Source organism: Prinia subflava, chromosome 1 (assembly GCF_021018805.1).
Source record: "Prinia subflava isolate CZ2003 ecotype Zambia chromosome 1, Cam_Psub_1.2, whole genome shotgun sequence".
NCBI lineage: Eukaryota > Metazoa > Chordata > Aves > Passeriformes > Cisticolidae > Prinia > Prinia subflava.
Window position 1 is genome coordinate 95,711,409 of NC_086247.1, and position 19,886 is coordinate 95,731,294.

Here is a 19,886-nt window from a genome sequence, read left to right on the forward strand (position 1 = left end):
CATTTGAAAATAAGCAGTGACTTTGTGGATAGGAGTTACAGATCTGCTTCTAAAGAGAATGTGTATTCTAGACTAGCAGTCAGAAAGGCTGTCTCTGTGCTAATGATAATGGAATTGTGTTTGTCTTGGGTGAAAACTTTAGATCTGATTCAGAAAGATGAATAAGGCATTGTATATATGATGTATGAACTTTTCCTCCTAAGTCTTCTATTCTGAAACACTTGCTAAGTGGTGTTAAATAGTTGTGACTCAAGGTTCTCTGTATGAAAAAGGGAATACCAAAGTGCAGTATCTCAATACAGCTAAAAATGCCTTTTATAGTTTCGTCTGTAAATGGGCAATTCTTTCCTTGAGTGTGAGCAGTTTTGAATGATTCCTCATGTATCTTTCTGATTTTATTCACAGATTGGTTATCTGAAAAAAAATGGAGATGGAACTTTATTATTTAGTGTAGTAAATTCATCTGATCCAGAAGCTGAAGGTAAAAGCCATTCTCTTTCAAGCAATCATTTCCAGTCTTGAATGTTCTAACAGGCTTTAGAGTCTTAAATGTAGATACAGATCCTGTGTAGTATAGGGGTTTTTAAATTGTTGTTAAAAAAAATATTACTATTTTCATTAATTATTTCCCAAATATCCCAAAGGTGTTTCTGTTTGTCTTTCATATTTTCACTCTTCAGATGCTTTGTGTAAAACAAATGATGCTAACAGTGAGAAGATAAAATAATATCTCCTTATATGCACTTGTACATTGCTACAACTTTATCAAGAGCTTGGAAGATGAGCTTTTACTGCAAGTTCACTGTAGTGTTAGTATCTAATGACAAAAGGTGAATGAAAATACTGCAATCCTATGTAAATGTGCAATGCACAGATGCAAATTGAGAATAATCTTTTACCTCTTTATTACCTAATTTAAGTCATTAGCTAAATTTCAGTTTTAAGTTTATGAGGTTTTGAGTAATTCCTTTTTCTTTAGTTCCTTGATCTTTTCTCTTGTTTTTTGTTGGGTTTTTTTCTGTTGCCATTATGTTATTTATACTGTTTTATGCTTTTCCTTCGCTTTAATTTCAAGCTCAAGATGCAAAAATATTGAAAATTTGTAATGAGTAAAATACAATAGGTTTTTGGTGCTGAGTGTCATGTTGATTTTTCACTTCCTTCTGTGCACCTTTTGAGATTGGACTTTTTTCACAGCTTTCCTCTTGTTTCACTGATGTATATATGAATGCTTTTGACTAATCACATTGAGAGATGCTAACCTGCTAAATTTTTTTACATTTGGTGGTAAATTTTTGTGGAATGAAATTGAGCATTTTGGCTGCTATCTTGCCTATTACGTATTTCTGAAAAAAAACCCCACCATGATTTAATGCCTCTGAAATTATGCCACTGAAAACATTTAAAGAGTGATGGTAATGGACTTGTCTAAACAAACAACCACTAAGTCAACATAAGAGACTGCAATATACTCCTTTTATCACTTCGGTAATATCTGAATCTCAAAAGTTTGTGAATCAGCTACTAAAATAATTAGTATACAGATGCTGCTGTATACTTTAAAAGTGAAATAACTCAAGTAAGTCATAGATCTTCTGGATATGACATGGAAGCATATTTATAGCTTTTGTTTGAAATTTAAATGGAGAACCTGAATTACAGTACCTACCCTTAATGTATAGTTTAAAACACATTTATTCTTTGTTAGTTACAACTCTAAAATTATTTGTCATAAATTGTAAACATGAAGTGCTTTTCTAAGCCTTCTTTTAAATCAAATTATTAGAGGAAGAAACTCACCCAGTGGATCTGAGTTCGCTGTCAAGCAAATTATTACCTGGCTTCACTACACTGGGCTTCAAAGATGAACGAAGAAATAAAGGTAAATACCAAAGACTGTGTTTTAACTTTGTATTTATTAAATGTTCAAGCAATTACTTGATATAAAATAATTTCAGTTTATAGTTGTCTCCAAATGAAAGTTCACTTGGTTATTTTTATAACATAAAATAATTCTATCAACAGCAGAATCCAGTTTTTATTAAATAGAACTTTTTGGTTATTAAATGTAATTTAATTAGCAGTTTATGGATTAATATTTTTCCTTAGTGTTATAGCCACACTAGAATATTTCCAGTAATGATAGTCCATTTCCTCTGGGGGAAATAGGTTTTCCTTAGTCATTCCACTTACAGTTGAAAGACAACTTCCAGCAATTTGCATTTTTGTAATATATGACAAAGATTTTTGTGGACTGATTGTTTTTTCCTAGTATTACTGACAGTTTTTAATAGTTTCTAATCTGTCCAGAAACGGACTGGCAACCAATGGTAAAGTAGATGCGCACAAAATGTAGAAATGTGAAAGGGAATGTAGCCATGAACCTTTTTCTTCTCAGCATAGGGTAAATAACTTAGTTCTTGATTTTTCAGTAGTACATTTGTTATATGGTTAAAATAATTGTGCTGATTGTAGAGTCTTGAAGTGTCCTTGAGATACTGCTCTTGCTTTCATTTGGAGACAAAAAATATGTGGTACTTTCTGTATCTATTTCAGAAAACGCAATCTTTTTTTTTCCCCCAAGTGATCTTTGACACTTCTGCTAATCATTTGTTGTGTCTTCTACCTGTGTAGTAACCTTTCTTACCAGTGCCAATACAGCACCTTCCTTGCAAAACAACTCTATATTCCATGATTTGAAACCAGATGAGATGGAGCTCCTATACTCAGCATATGGTGATGAAACTGGGATCCAGTGTGCCTTAAGGTAAGGGCTTCCTTATTAGGAAGGCTAACCTGCAAAGAAATTTAAACTAGATCTCAGCTAAGAGCCTCCAAATCCTGATTTTTTTTCCTAAAACTTATTTTTAAAATAAATCACTATAAAATTTGAGGCTAATTTTCATCCTTCTTGGGTTTTTTGGGGGGGTTTTTTGTTTGTTTGCTTGATTTTGGATAGTTGGCAGTGGGGAAAGTTTTGGGGGCGTTCTCCATTTGTCCTTTTAAGGTATTCTATTTTATTGCAAGGTTGTTACTGGTCTTGTTATTAGGGTCTTCAACCACAGTATATTATAGGTTGCCACAGATTTAGTGTTTTGCTTTAAACCCTGCAATAAATAATTTGAAAAGACAAGTAATGTATTTCAGTGGCTTTAAAGCGATATTTTTCAAGGGAGTTCAAAAGGGTTAAAGCTACTTAAAAAGAAAAATGCCAATTATCATTAAATTGTTGATCTTGGAGGGAAAGAAATAGTTTCAAGCTTTTTATGTCTTGTGTTTTGTCTTTTAACCCACTAACCTACCATCAGTGATAGTTCAAGTAAAAATTTCCTGGTACTTGTGAAAAACAAATTGCAGATCTATTTTCTATTAAAATAAAAGAAAAAGCTCTATGTCCTAACAACCTTAATTGCTTTCCTGAAGAAGCATAAAAGAGATAAAGAAAAAAGGAAATGTAGGTGTAATGCAGTGTATTTGGGAAAACATATTTTAAGTTGAAGCAGTTTTTACGAAAGTAAATGTTTTCTCTAATGCTTATCCCCCATTCCTGCTAGCTTACAAGAATTCGTGAAGGATGCTGGAAGTTATAGCAAGAAAATAGTTGATGATCTTCTGGACCAGATCACTAGTGGCGACCATTCCAAAACTATTTATCAGCTAAAGCAGGTGTGTCCTGGGTGCACTGAAGTGTCACAAATTTACCAGAATAACAATGAATTTATTGGCATTTTTATACTGTGTGAGATGCTTTGTTTTCCACTGTCAGTTTAAGCAGTGCAATTTTAGCTGTTCAAGCAACCAGAAACCAAATTAGAGACTGAATTAATCATCGAAGGAGGAATCCTTTTCTCTGGCTAGGTCAGTTCTCCAATGTGGTTCACTATGTGACTGCAGAGAGGAGGATGCAGGAAACGCAGCATAGCAGGGACCAACCAACTGGATGGAGTTTGGGCAGCCTTGTCACTCAATGTCATGATGTACATAGAGTCTTCTGAGTTACATTGCAATGCTTTTGTTAAGGTTTTGGGTTTTTTCTTGGTTGAAAGACAAAATATAGTTCTCAAGGACGGATTAATTATTTGGAACATGGAAGTAAAGTTAAAAAACAGAGTAATTATCACTGTACCAGATGTCCGTTACCTCCCAGTGCTAACTTTTACATTCATGTAGTGTGTCTACAGGGAAAGCTTTTAACTTATTTACAAAAGCACTTTCCTGATAAGATTTATACTAAGATTGGAGAAGATAGTTTTCTCAGAAATGTGTATGATTCTAGTAAGAATGTTTGCATTCCCAAGACAAAATAAGCTAAAAAATTGCAAAATTTCTGCAGATAAATCCCGTGTTATTTTCACTTTGAAAACCACTCTTAGTTTGAAATAATTGTCTGCTATTTAAAATGCTGACACTCTGAAAGATTGAAGAATAAAGAAAGGTAGGCAGGGTGGAAAGACGGAAAGTACTTAGGCTTCCTGATGTGGTGGAAATGAGATTATGCTACGTCTTTGCAGATTTAAAAGTGGAATAGGATGGGTGGTGTTTGGAAATAAGGAGACAATAGAATGAAAAACTCCAATAATCCTTTAGAATTTTCTGGGTGTTTTTTCTGTACAGGAAAAAGATGGTACATATAATAGGAAGAAAAGTAAAGGATTAGTTAAAAAAGTTAAACCCTAATATTTTGAATACGCTTCTACATATAGAAATGTGTGTATGCAACATAGTCAACCTAACTTTAAAATAAAATGTGCCTTTGCCTTTTACCACATTTTTCTATGAATGTCATTCCAGGTGAGAATTTCTGAAGATCTCTCAAATGGTCAATTTGAGAGATTGAGGCTATTTACACTTGAAAATGCTATTCAGTTGTGACATATATAGATATACGCTGATTTTACACAATTAAGTATGTTTCACTGTTCATATACATGGTGTTTTATGCTTGAGCATTTTGTATTGCTGCATTTGAGTAAAATTAGTAACTCTGAAAATACAATCTTAATGATCTGTGATCAGAATTTACTGAAGTAATGATGAAGATACTGCATTTGAATATAAAGTTTGTGAGCAGAAGAAATAGTATAAGGGGATTCCAAGATTAGTTAAAATGCATAATACTAAAATATTTAAGAACAGCAAGCGTTGCATTCTAATTGCATTACAGATACGTGAAAAAATTAGCTGTCTCTAGTCTCCTTTTGTGTGTGATTTGAATATACTTGAGATGGTACAAGAAAGATGTATTTCTCATGTGTTGAATATAAGTGATTGGTATTCTTTCTTTCCAGAGGCGAAACATCTCAGTAAAACCACTGGATGAAGTTAAAGTAAGTTATGCTAATACTCAGTCTGTTTGTTTGGGGTTTTTAACTGGGAAAAGTGGGGTTTTTTGGCATTTAAAGTAGAAAAAGTTATGTTCTCTGAGCTTGCAACATTCAAATTCTTTATTTATGGGCTTCTGTTCTGTATTGTAATACAGAAAAGATTGATAAGTGGAGTATATGAGAAAGGAAAGGCTTTAGGTTATTCCTAGAGAGGCTGTCCTGGTTAGTTACAAATTGTTGGCATGACTGGTATGTGATTGCCCTAGAGAAGAGCTGGCCTTCATTTTTTTATGAAGGTTGTACTCAAACATAACAGAATGTAGCAGTTTTCTGCGATGGCCCAGCACCTCATTGTGGAAAACCAGTAAATTACACAAATTTAATTCAGGGAACATTCTTAGTAAATATAAGCTATAAAATGCTAAGATCTAAAGTATTGCTTTGTTCTTTAGGTTCTTCCAGTTCTTATAAAAGAAGAACACAAGTTGCGTAATACCTGTCTGGATTCTTCCAAACAGATTATGGTAAAATGCTTGGGGTATAGGGGAGGGAAATAACAAGAAAAAAAATACATAAACAAAAAAGTAATGTTGAGACATTATTTTGTTTCCGTGCACAATCTGAGGTTGAATATTAAAATTACATTATCTAGAATAAGGTTGCAGTACTGAAAATTAATTCTCTGATACTCAGTCTGGTTTTGTTTGTGGCTTTATTGTTCTTCAGCTTATTTTAGCATGCATAACTAAGTCTCAGAGGCAGAAAGATCACATAGGAATCTGAAAAAAAAACTTGACCTGTAGATTGATATTTGAGGTTCAGCCTGCTGTAAAGTTGTAAAAACCCCATTAATATTAATCAGTTTTACCACATCCATTGAAAATGTCTATTAGAAAGTATGGATAAATAATGCGTATCTTATACTTTTACAGCTACTAATCAAATCTTTCTTTAAGTGGTACTGATTTTAGCTTGCGAATTATGTGTGACAACAGAAGATATGCACTGCATTCCATGGCAATTCACATAAAAATTACATGGATCACATTATAGCAACTAAAAAAAACTCATAGTTTTACAAATATTCCTTATGTTTTGTGGAAAGGTGTGGATTTCTGTGGAGGGTGACTAAGTTATTTCATATAAGTGCTAGGTTTCATTTTTGTATATCTAGAAGATAATATCTGGATGTGTGTTTACCTGAGCGTCTCATTTCTTTTGCTGAAACCGCCTCAGAGATTTCCCTTAGAACCGGTTTTGAAGCTTAGTGACTCTGATTTCTTCCTTTGTGCCATTACATTAGCAATAGTGCAATGGGTGTGGAAAGAAAGGGAATTGTAAATTCAGGCTGTATTTCATTATCCAGATGTATAGGAAAAATATAGAGAGGCCAGTTCCAGCTAGTACTGTGAAGAAGGAGGCCCACTGTTCAAAAAATTTCAATAAATCCAATGTTCACATATGGAGAAGATGAGGGACACTGTTGCTACTTCCAGTTGCTAGGGTCCTGCCATGAGACATGGGTCAGTTGAGTATGTAGTTGAGTTTCAGCAGTCCCGGATCATGAGGTAAAAGACTTGGACTACTGTGACATCCCTGGCCATTCATGTGACTGGTCTGTCAGCTGACTGGAACGTTTTTGAGCTGTCTCTGAATTTCAGGTTAGCCAAGACGGTTATGTATGCTCCAGTCTCAGGTGTTGAGATAACACTTCTGAGAGAACGGATTTGTGCCTTAAACATTGTAAAGTTAACATGACAGCTTGTCACTCTTGCTAATCTTTCTACTTCTTGTATTTTAATAGGTTGGAGAATCTGCTGGAGACAGTAACACTTCTGACTTGGACTTTCTCTCCATGAAGCCGTATTCAGATGTCTCTCTTGATATTTCTATGTTAAATTCATTGGGTAAGTAACTAAATATACAAGACATCAATTATGGTTTAGTTGTACCATTTAGACAAAATGATAGCTGGATTTGGTAAGACTAAAAAAAGTGTTTGAAAAGTAGTAATAAGTATACTTTTGACAAAGGTGAAAGTCTAGGGCTGATAAATGAAACTTTGCTTTTTCCTTTGAGACATCCATGTGTTGTCCAAGCTAACTTTTCTGGTACAACTGAAGAAAACAAGGTATTTGTACCTTATTATTTTGATAGCTTTGCTTATATTTCTTGTCTTCGTAGTAACATAAATTTTAAGAATCAGTGCTAAGCTTTCACTCAGAAATTATTTTGCTTCATATGATGTCTTTTAAAATAAGTTGAGAATTAGGCAAGTATGTGAATCCCGATCATACTGCCACTTGGAATATCCCAAAGCAAAAATCAGAAGAAACTACTGGTGCTGTATAAACCTTATCTTCAGTTGTGTAAAAGAATTTGGATGCTGTTTCAAGTACGTGCTTTTGGTAGTTATCCTTTAAATACCACAAGAAGTACTGTTGCCATTTCTGCAGGCAGCTGAGCTGATCTGGTTCAAAAATGTAATCCAAGCAAACAACCTGTCTATGTTTTAAGATGCTTTTAATTCTGAATGTGAAAGAGGCCAAGCTATCGCTTATAAAACACAACCAAACTAATCAAAGGCTTAAAGGGAAAAAATATTTCTACAAATTTCTCACATAGGTGCAGCTTGAAAAGCAATTGTAAGCTCTGATTATGCTGTCTCACTCTAATTTTATTGCAGTTCAGTAAAAAATAAATAAATGTCCATTTTATAGATAATGTTTGGACATATCAGTCTAACTATAAATTTCATGCACCACTGAAAACTGCTTTTTTTTTTCTTCTTTGGCCTTTCTGTAAATAATCATACTGCTAGATTAGCTGTCTTCCAGAGAGAGTTTATGACACTAATTTTTATCATAATGCTTGCAAAATTAACATTTAAGAAAGAGAAGGAAAGGGGTTTATCTTCCTGTTACAGTTGAGGGAATTTTTTTTAGGTCATCATATGAAAGAATAGCATATATTGGCACATACGTCTAGTTCTTTCCAATTTCACTATTTAATTTGGCCTACTACAAAATCAGTGTAGCTGGAGAAGATACTGTTCTTAGAACCTTCTGTGATGGGGATATCTTTGCCTCCATAGATTTCATGTTCTGTTTTAACTGTATTTTGAGTTATTTAAGTGATCTTACCGACTCTTTTGCCACAAATGAAATGTGTTATTTACTGGGAGGGTGGTGAGACACTGAAACAGGTTGCCCAGAGAAGATGTGGGTTCTCCATCCCTGGAACTGCTCAAGGTCATGTTGGGTGGGGCTTTGAGTGACCTGGTCTGGTGAAAGGTATCTCTGCCAATGGGAAGGGTTTGGAACGAGATGGCCTTTAAGGTCCCCTCCAACCCAGGCCAGTCTGTCCATGTCTGGGATTTAAAAGCCAAGGGAGACAATTTAAGCTGTTTAAATACTGGGAGTCAGTTCCGTTTCAGCCATTTCCATGTGGCTCTTTTCTTCATCTTCCAATACTGCACAGGTCTGCAGCTGTTGCTTTTTAAAAGTGCAAGAGAAAATACAAGATAGAGGTAATTTGTGTATAGACAATGCTTGTGTTAATTAAGTTTCAAATTTTTTTATAGTGACCTGGTAATTCATGGGTCAACGTACATGTACTGATTATGGGTTTGGGTTGATGGCTCTTAGGAAAAGTGAAAAAGGAGCTTGATCATGATGATAACCATCTACATCTGGATGAAACAACTAAACTGCTTCAGGACCTTCATGAGGCTCAGGCTGACAGAGTGGGATCCCGGCCATCATCCAATTTGAGTTCCCTCTCCAATACCTCTGAAAGAGACCAACATCATCTTGGTAAAGTTAGCTGTGTCACAGAAATTGCAGTACTTGAGCTCTATTTGAAATTGGTTTAAACTTACATTGTAATTTACATAAATCTTTGTGGGAAACTGCTCTGATAAAACAGTGTGCTGACTGATCATGTTTTAATTTTTAAATATGCCTGGCAGAGATAACTAACAAGACATACTTTTGACATCCAGAACTAAGACTATTAATTGAAATTTCCTATTATTTGATTAGATGTGATTGAAGTAATTGTGAAGTAAATTGATAACTCACTGGCAAATCCCTATAAGCACTTGCATTTGATTCCCTTAGTTACACTAAGGAGTATATAATGATTATTTTACTTCAGCATAGTTGTGTGCAACAAGTAACAAGTGGGATTCTACAACAGCAATTCATTGTCAACTGTAAAATTCTGTGATAAGACAGGATGATAGTATACATACTGTTTAAGAATTTGGTGCCATTTCTGAGAAGGTAGAAGATGTTGGATGAATGATACTCATTTTGTATAATTATTCAGCTCAGAGTAATAGCATAATGATTACTTTTCCAGAAATTATCTAAATTACTAAGAATCTTGTGATTTCTTTTCCATAATCTCCTGTTTAAATACAATTCAGATGTCTGTCTTACTTTAAAAGTCTAAAAGGAACACTTGAAATAACCATGCTGATTATATGTGTAAATGTCTCATATTTTTTTCTGTACTTCTTTAAGTTGTGATTTTTTTTTCCTCTTCTTCAACAGGAAGCCCCTCTCATCTGAGTGTTGGAGAACAGCAAGACATAGTTCACGATCCCTATGAATTTCTTCAGTCTCCAGAAACCTCAAATGCTACTAGTAACTAATCTGACATGTACTATATTTATTTTGTATTTTAATTGTATTATGTTTTTATAAAGTTTTTGTCCATGACAGAAACTGCATTTTTGTCCTCTTTTCTATGAGGATTGCTGTATAATATTATCAAGTATGCAGGATTAAACAAGCAAACATATAGAAAACCCCAACCCCAAACTAATTCGTGCATAATGTCATTAGCAATGTTCCAAGAACTGCTTTCATTTTGTTTGTTAAGAGAGAGTGTTATCTACTGGTGTGTGAATCTTGGCTGAAAAACAGCAAATAACGTGTTAGAAAAATTGATATTTTATAGACACTGAAAAGTGATAATTTTCCCAGAATCATGGCAGCAGTCATTAAATGTTTGCAGTACAATTATCAGCTAGTTCTGTAGATAATTGTTCTGTTTTTAATCTACTGTTCAGGTTAAGACCTGAATATCTCCGAGGACGAACAAAGAACTGCATGAATTGGGATCATTATTGTGTTTTCCATCTCCTAAGGCTAATAATATGTAGAAATTGTTTTTAACATTTGCCCACATTTTTATATCTTTTTTTAATCACTCTAGGGACCACTCAATTTGAGAGTAACAGTACTTGGTGGTTCCAGTAAAATGCTCGTTTACAAAACTTCTACCCTGGATTTGAAAGAGATGAATGTTATTGTATCCCTTGTATCTTGAAAGACAAAGAAAAGATAATACTTGTATTTTTTAATAGGATATGTATATCTCATAGGATGGAAAAAATACTGGATAAGGTGTGCTTTTCAATAAATCCAAAATAAAACTTTTATAATACATCAATACTGAAACTGTGAGGTTTTGTACTATTGCTATGTGCAAGCAATTGTTATGAATTTACATTATTTTGTAAATATTAATAAAAACAGAAAAGCAGTTTTGAAGTATAGCAAATCTCTTATTCTTGCCATGGAAAAGTTTACTTCCTTCTACTAAGTCTGAAATGCTAAAGAGTTTTGGATTGAATTCATGTGCTGCTTTAAAAGATAAATTTAATCATGCTGCATAAACAAAAAAATCTGTCAGTTTTTAGGAACCGTCAAGGAAGTCAGTCAGATAACTGATAGTAAAGTCTTGATAAAAGTCTAAATAGGAAGATTGTTTCGTTCCAAGCAGGAGTGCTGAAGGAAGCACACAATGAGGTTTTTCTGTCTGGGAGTTGTTAGGAATGTATATGGCCGTGTGCTTGGGCTCATCTGCTGCGAGGGTTTGCATGGACACACAGCCTTGTGTCAGTCTGCAGCTTCCCAAAACAATTTCAGTTGAAAAGTGTCTTTAATGTGCTTTTGGTCTCCAGTAAGTCTGATTTCTCTTACAGCAAATATAAATTGATTCCTGTAATAGACTCTAAATTATAATTATGGTGAGGAAATATTTATTGAAACGCTTGCTGTTGAATTGCCTGCTGTAGTTCTTGAATAAAATTCCCAGGAGAATGTTTAAAATACCCCTCTAGAGGAAAGTGCTGGTTTATTTTGGTTTTTGTTTGAACTGCAGTGTTCTGAAAACTGAAATGATGTGAAGTATCTTATTTGATACCTTCACCTTGGATTTCAGACAGAATGCATTCAAACTCAGTGAAATTCTGTAGATCAGCCTTTATGGGCTCTGTGAGCTGGTTGTATAAAAGGCTGGATGTTGTTTGCATCATTACTGTGCCAGAGAGCACTTTGTGCCTGAGGGAAGTTTGCTTATTTATTCGGCCTATCTGGCCCTTAAGCAATGTTACTTATGCACAGCAATCTCCGACTGCTGTTCCATGGGTGCTGGACAATCCCTTCACTAGACCTAACCGCCTGCATTCCCCAGGCTTCCAGGGAAAAGCTTCTTCCCAGAAGCAAATACAAATGTTCTTGCTGTGGTGCCTTCTCATGAGTGGCAGACATTAACCTGTTTGCTGAATGTACTGAGACCCGTGATTTGGCTCACTAAATGCCACAAGAAAAGCTTTCATGTTTCTTTGAGAAATCTCATTCTCCTAAATTTTATAGAAAGATTGCACTCAAGTTTGCAGCCTCTGGTAAAAAAATGCTAACATTTTAAAGTAAGTGGTCGAAGTAACGTCCTTCAGTCACTTGTTTGTCACAGTGCATTTTTACTGATTCTTGAGCTAAAAGAGAATCTCTTGCTCCTCTTCTTTGTAGGTGTATGTGCCTATGCTTGTACCAGGGGTACACTGATGCATTTTCCAAATGATTCTGGTTTATTTGAAAAAAAGCCTTAAGAAGAAATTTGCTGGTCCTTTCCTTATTTGAAGGGTAAAAAATTCCCTAAGCCATGTCTTACTTGTTCTTGTCTCTGCAGGTGGTGAGTTCATATACACAGAAAAGCTTTGAACTAACCAGTCAAGGCCTCTTATCTTATGGTCTTATTTAAATACTAAGAATTCGAAAAATTTTATTTAATTCTGTGAGTTTGTTTAACACATATCATTATTTACTTAATCTGAGATAAACGCCATTCCTTTCTAGTGTGTTTGGTAGATATTTCCTGTTTGGCTCATTTGGGAGATGACTCTGTGTCCGTGGCACCCCGTTCAAATCTGTAATACATAATGTGTAACATCTAGCTAGGTGGCACCATATGTCAATAATCTATGTGAGTTCCCCTCAGCTGGCATATGCTGCCATTGAAATAGAGGGGAAATTCCCAGGGTGTTTTGAAAAATCAATTCAGGGGTTTTGTAAAAAATTGAGAAAATTAAATGCATTTTTTCTGTTTTTTCCTCTAATATCTCCTGCATCAAAAAGTATATTGCACTAAGGATGTAAACCATGTTAAGAGAAATCTTAGATCTGTCTTCCACAGGGTAGAAAACAATGAAAATGTAAAACCGTCTAAATAACTGTGATTATTTTTTTCTCCTGTCATCAGTCTCATGTTTTTGCAGTTATCTTCAGTGGCAGCAAAGGGAACGTTGAGATTGTATTGTACATGTAGCAAACATCTTTGTAAATAAGGATTCAGCATGGGGCAACTTTATTCCACTCTTTGAGATACACAAGTACAGGAACAGAATTTACCTGAAAATATTAGGGGAAAAATAAAAAGTCTCTAATGTTCTTTCCTTGCTCATTGTTAAAAAAGAAAAAGCACAAATACATTTTTAAAGCCATGCAGTTCTTCTTTCTGGCAGGTGCATTGCTATGATGAGAGATTTATGCAGATGAGACCTGAACAGCTGACCAGCAGAAATAACCTGATTTCTCCACCCCTACATTCCAGAATGAAGGGCTGGTTCTTTCCATGCCACTCATTTTTGTGTTTGTTGCTTTGCTGTTATCTAGCTGGCTACAGTAGGATTTGGAGTCTGCACACCATTACTTCCATATGGATGGAAACATGCTGCTTTTTCTGGTTTGGTTTTTTCTACCCTTCTAGCATCCTTCTTGGAATATGTGTTATTATAATATTTAATGCTGATCTGTGTGCTGGTAAGGGGAGGGGAGAAGAAGCCCATCCACCTCACAAGGAAGGCTAGGCATTTATTCCTAGTGTGTTTAAACTCTTGCTTGACTATTGCAGAACTCTGTTTATATAGATGAGTATGGTTTGTGTTGCCAGGGGGTATGTGTGTATGTAACTGTAAATGTGAGTTATGTTATTTAAAGGTCCTTTAAGTAAAGAGGCAGGGGGTGGGAGAGTTAGGGGAGCCACAAGAGTTTGGAAGCCAGGGCCAGTGCTTTGCAGTTGAGTGATTTTTCCCAGACTGATCAGAAATTACTATAAATCTCAGAAAGTAAGATCAGATGTTGTTTCTGCAAGGCAAGGCTCCGCAGAAACAGCAGAGTGCCCAGCTCTCCATTTGTTTATGGGGCACTCAGTCCCATTGTTGCGGCATTAAAACTTGGTGAATCTGTCATGGAACACTAACTTTATTTTCCAAAGGGTCAGTTTGGATAACCATTCAATTTGGATAAAATACCTCGTTTTATGTTAGGTTTGCTTCTTTGGCAGTTCATTACATTACAGGCCACAGTCTGAAGTTCTACATAATGTCCAAATAAGACTCTTCTTATTTTACATGGCAGAGGGAGAAAGGTTTAACAGCATAATGAGAAAGAAAACACTGATAGGCAGTAGTTCATTCACTTTGTATGTACAAAACATAGATTGTTGCTAGGAAATGGTATGGTGTCAATGGAGCACTCTTATGACAGCACTGTAGTTCTTGTTGAAACAGAGGTTAAGCAGTCAGCACAGCTGTAGATCTAATGCCTAAGGTCTTTTCCAATGTGTCTAAGAAAACAATTGTGTCCCTGCTTTTGCTTTTTTTGAATATACCCTGGAAAAACCAGGTTGCTGATGATTGTCATGCCTTTATAGACGAGTTAACAGTCTTGCTGAAGCTCTGATGTGCCTGCATTGTGTTTTTTCTGTCATTTGCATTCTCTGTATTATCAGCTGAGGAGATGTGTGTCAGCTGTGTTGTGTCCCATAACCATTTACAATGCTGGAGAGATCCAGGAAAGGAAGACAGAGACCTGTAAATCCAGCAGCATGCTGCATTTCTTGTTCAGGAATTCTTTGAAGAGATGACAGATGAGGTTATCCCATTCAGAGGTCTTCCCATTATATCTCTATGGAGGAGGAGATAGGTCTAAGTTAGGAAGACATGAAGAATCCTACCAACTGCTGTGAAGCTCCATTTTGATATTATTTTCAAAATATAATTGGTTTATACCAGCTGTAGAATGTAGCAAAGAGGTTTTGATTTTAACACTGACAAAGGTAGAAAAGGCAGTCAAAACAGGCATTTCTCACCTATTTGCCAAAGTGTTTCTATGTTGTAGCTGACAGAGGATTTAAATACAAGAAATATTGAGACTTTTTTCTCCTTAAATTTCTGCCTCTTTTAGGCAAATATTTGAAGAGGCAAAATCCTAAAACTTCTGTATCTCTGCACTGGTCCTTTCTGAATCAGTTTTTTTTCCTCCAGTTTAGCTGCGGTTCTGTTTCTGATGAATAACAACTTTGCCTAGACATCATAGGAAATAATTGAATTTGGGCACACAATGAGACTTCCTGGACTGGTGAAGAAAACACACCTTCCCATTGTCCTCGTGTTGTGTCAGTGAGCTTCAAAATATTGGCAATTGCTGTCATGGTAACAAAACAAAAACATGGTGTGGCAACTATTTTGAGCTTTGCATGTGTTCTCTCTCCTGGCTGTAAAACACTTCAGTTTTTAACCAGTACAAGAGGTGTCCTCTAGTTTAAGCCTGGTATGGATAATTTTTTTCTGAACAATGGTCCAGATGTATGCAGGAGTTTGTGGTGTTTTGTTTTGTTTTGCTTTGTTGTGTTGGGTGTTTTCAGGCAGATGGGCAGAAGACTTACAGGGGAATTACAGGACAACCATTGCAGAGTGATCACCTTATTCCTAGTAGCTATTTGCATTACTTGTGAACACCTGTGCAACTAGGATGGGGTTGTCACTGTGATTCTGGGGGCTCTGGCAATAACCAGCCTTTGTGTTCTTTAGCACAAGATGAACCAAGCAAAAATGACCACAGCAGCTTCACAGGAAGCTGTGGTCATGTTGCAACTTCTATGGAAAAAAGGTTCCTCAGACAACTGCAGCAAAACATCCAAGAAAACAGTGGGAAGGAGGGTGAGAGAAGCTGGCAGGGAGGGAAGACTTTTGGAGGAATGGGGGTGGATTATGAACCAAGAGTACACAGCTCTTATGTGTAACCTTTTTTCTTGGGTTTTCACAATAACAGTTTATTGCAAAAATTTAATGCATGTCATGCATCTTTTCTCCTTTTTCTCTGCCTTCTTTGCACCAGCTAATGACTTGGAAGAATTGTAAAGAGCAACTGGAAATGTCCAACCCTGAGGAAGGCACTTCATCTACTTCTGAATATTAGGGAGCATTTAATAGTAAATTATTGTCTTAGAATGTAATTGGGGAAGAATGAGGATGAGTTGGGGGAGAAAGTTGAGTTTGAGACATTTTTTAGAGTGTAGATTTACCTTCTTTTTTGAAGAGGGCATGCTGACCTTGCCACATTTGGGTTTGATTCCAGGGAGGAGGATTCAAAAATGTGCAAGAATGACGATTGTACTGGAGGATTAATTAATTCCTGATACTAATAATTTGATTTTCAACCTACATAGCTCTGTGGCATGTCACAGGCTACCTAAAATTTGAGAAAGGTTGGAGAGTGATTATTTTTAGCTTTCAGTCAATATGCATTAAAAAATCTGAATAAAAATTCTCACTTCTTAATACTGAAAATCTACTCTTGCCAGTGAGAGGGAAAGGTGCAAAATGAACATAGGTCTAACTTGCACAACAGGAAGATAAGCTATGCTGGATATTTTTTTTCGTTTTCTCTTATTATACTGAAGTTCTTACCAATAAAAAAAATTAAGTCATTTGATACAAAACTGTTAGAAGGGGCACATACTTGATCACAGTTTGTTCTCCTTTGAGCAATTTTGTCATTAATACACTTGATGCTTTCTTAACTTATTTTAATACATCACTGGTCTTCCAGTCATCACCTTATTTTCTCACCCTGTTGCTGCTACAGTTGACCCAGCAGTGAAAAATGTGCTAAGAAAAACTTGAATGATTCTGCTCAAGTCTTTAACAGAGATAAACATGAACATGTCACCAAGAATCAACATTTATCTCTGCAAAGATTATGTACAAATTATTAGATTAAGGAAATAAGTTCCAGGTTTTAGGGATATTGTGATTTTTTTTTTTTTGCCATATTAATGAAACTTTATAATCATTCTAATTGTTCATACATGGACTGCCATTATATATAAAAAATCCTATATCTTTTATTAAAACAACCTTTTACTACAGTTTGTATACTCACAAGCAGAGAGAAAATACTCGGCTCTTAAATGTTTAGAAGTGCTTTTCTAAAAAGAGTGTTGCTGCTCCAAGGTACAAAATTGATTAAACTGCTGCTTCTATCTATTTTATGAATGTCTACAAATCTTTTTTAGAAGTCTGTCACACTCTCTTATGTGTAGAATTAGGCCATTGCCATATCAGTAGCTGCCTTGAAACTAACTCAAATTTTGTCATGTTTTTATCATATTTGTAAAACTAAAGCCAAATTCACAAGTGGGTTTTTTCAGCAGTTTACAAAGAAATCGGCTTTGAAATTTTCAGTTCCCTTCTACATAAATTTCAGGAATTTCCAGCTCTTACTGTGCTCCCATTTTTTTCCTAGTCTATCTGTAAATATCTTTAAGTTAGGTAACAATACCTTTGATTTGTTTTAGAATAATGTCAGCTCTTCATTAGTCTTTGGAGTTAATTGTTCTGAAAAGCAGGGACTACAGAACTGACTTGAAAGTACAAGAAAAGTGATCTGATGGAATTGGTTCTCTTAGGTAAGTGTTTAATTCAAAACCTTGTCTTTTCCCTGGTCCTCCTAGTCCTGCAAGTGGGAATAAGCTTTGTATTTCTATCTAGCATGGGATCACATTTACCCTGCTAAGCAGAATTTAGTACCTTGTGCAAACACATGGACTAGCACAAACTCTGCTGGGTTTGCATTCCAGGAGGTCACAGTCATCCTACTCCAGCACTGAACAGTGTGGTTTAATCACCATGGTGTGAAATATAATGACTAGCCATATCTTGGGATGTACCTCCTTCCCTCACTGAGCATTTTTCTTGCACTATACAATATTTGTCCTGTCTCATTTTCTCAAACGTATAGGGAAGTATTTTTAAAATAATAGTAGTAATAATAATAGCACCCCTTGAGCCATGCAAGTGTTCAAGAATATTTTTTTACATGCCTTTCACTCTTGCCTTTAGCATGGTTGCAGAAGAAATACGACATTTGAACTTCTAAGGTTAGGTTAGCTGGGTGTTGAACAGATGTCATGTAACAAAGCTAAAACTGACTGACTGTAACTTCATGTATATATTTGGGTTTTATAGAGAAAACTGGAAAATTTTCTGTATTCTACATTGATAGTATGTATGATATTAGATCTAAAAAATTCTGCTTACAGGACTCATTCTTTAAAATATTAAAATTCAATTAAACAGATTAAAATATCTATCTTAAGCAAATCTTTTCTGAAGAGCCACGTTTGTCTTTTTTTTCCACTCAACTGAATGGTGCTAGTCTAATACAGAACAAACGTAATATTCTGTTAAATGTCCACAGGCAAGATTTGCATGGACAGCAAAATAGTTGAAAATGGTACCTTATGTATTCTGTACCTTGTTTGATCGTTTTTCTGTAACACATGGTGGACAAAATCTTGATCACAGTGAAGGTGATTTTACTTAAGTGGAGGCAAAATTTGCTGCAGGTATCTAGAATGTTCGTTTCTGTTCTATCTATTGCCAAACTATGAACAGTACGAGGAAGCTGGTTAGAAGAATTTGAAAATATATATGAGAGAGAGGAAGAAAAGATGCTGTATTAGAAACCTCTGATATGGAAAACAGGACAGGATATTCTTTGGTCTTCTCTTCAGAAGAGTCTGAGTGATTTTTCTTGTGAACAACCAGTTGGCATTTCTCTCTCGCTGCCTGTCCTCCATCTAAGGAAAGCAACAGTTGCCTAATGCAATAAAAATCTGTCGGTTGATCATACTTTAAAGGATTGATGTTTGAAAAATCAAAGAGTAAAACTGTGGAAAGCAATTCATGCTGTTATTAAAAAATGTAGGAAGGAGGGAAAGAGAAGAGAAAAAAAGTATTTTGGTAAAATAGCAGTGAACAGTCACCCTTTTCTGCCATGCTGCGCACAGGCAGAGCTGAAAATATTTTACTGAAATTTGGATTTTGACACCTGGAAGGGAAATGATAACTCTTCAAATTTGTTTGAGATCATGTGGATTTGTATATTTCCTTGGATATGTTTGGACCTCCACCCTTTGGGTGTGTGCCTTTTGCTGCATGTGTGCATTTAGCCAAGCTGAGTGGGTACCACTGAGAGTAGAGAAAGGTGGTTCCAGGTCACCTCTTTGTTTGTCATTTTGGTTAATCCAGGTAAATAGCCCCAAAGTTAAACATCTGCATCCTTAATTGGGAATACATACGATTGCATTTTGAAATCTCTGGACAAAACCCACTGCACTCCATTTATCAGGCAGATTTTCCAAATAATACTTTTCCATACCATTATATACTAAATGAAACTCTAGCAAAGGTCCTTTTGTGCTTTGAGAACAATCAATCTGAAGCATTTAATATTTTTTAAGGTTTTTGGGTTGTTGTTTTTTTCCGTTTTTTTGTTCTTTTACTGCTTACTGGTGCCTCAGAGCCAGAGTTCTGAGTGTTTTGTTCTCCTATCTCCTGGTCATTAAACCTGTCCCACTGGGCTCACACAATATGGTGTAAACTGCTTCTGACATAAGACGTACAACAAACTTGTAACACCATTCCTGATGGATTAAATTACTGAATAACTTTTGGAGAACTAATATTTCCCTTCTGTCTTTAAAACAAAGTCAAAATCCCTTGGGTGATGACAATGAACGAATGAACAGTTTAAGTGTGCACAAGCTTTCTTAAGCAGCCATGTGGACCTTCTGTTTCAAATTATTTGCATCTCTAGGTCCTCTGTTTTAAGGTGCTTCCTTTGTCTTAGGGCTTGGCCAATGTTAATAAAATATAAATATTTATCCTGGCCTTTGAATTGTTAACTGACTCAAGCAATAACTTAGCAACTGAGATAACAGAGGAGGTTATCTCTATCATTCTGTTCTTACCATGCTATTTTGCTGCCAGAAATGCTATGAAAGGCCTCAGGAAAAATCATCTTGTTGCCAGTGGTGCACAGGGACTACAACATTTTTGAGGTTTACTACTAAACGAACTGGCTTGCATTGACTTGTGATGCTTTGCAGTCATATTCCTGTTGTGACTCAAGATAGCCTTGT

At 35.6% G+C, this 19,886-nt stretch overlaps 1 protein-coding gene across 6 annotated transcripts in view; it reads left to right on the forward strand.

Annotated features, from left to right (window-relative positions):
* BRD9 (bromodomain containing 9) overlaps nucleotides 1-11,451 on the forward strand; it is a 25,114-nt gene extending 13,663 nt beyond the window's left edge. For all 6 annotated transcript variants that reach the window (XM_063404299.1, XM_063404307.1, XM_063404316.1 and 3 more), the window contains 9 exons: nucleotides 406-481; nucleotides 1,787-1,882; nucleotides 2,635-2,767; nucleotides 3,555-3,666; nucleotides 5,289-5,327; nucleotides 5,777-5,848; nucleotides 7,129-7,231; nucleotides 8,972-9,139; nucleotides 9,884-11,451. In XM_063404299.1, coding sequence (XP_063260369.1) covers nucleotides 406-481; nucleotides 1,787-1,882; nucleotides 2,635-2,767; nucleotides 3,555-3,666; nucleotides 5,289-5,327; nucleotides 5,777-5,848; nucleotides 7,129-7,231; nucleotides 8,972-9,139; nucleotides 9,884-9,984 — 900 coding nt within the window. In that variant the 3' untranslated portion in view covers nucleotides 9,985-11,451. The remainder of the gene's footprint in view (nucleotides 1-405; nucleotides 482-1,786; nucleotides 1,883-2,634; nucleotides 2,768-3,554; nucleotides 3,667-5,288; nucleotides 5,328-5,776; nucleotides 5,849-7,128; nucleotides 7,232-8,971; nucleotides 9,140-9,883) is intronic.
* The last annotated feature ends 8,435 nt before the right edge of the window (nucleotides 11,452-19,886 follow it).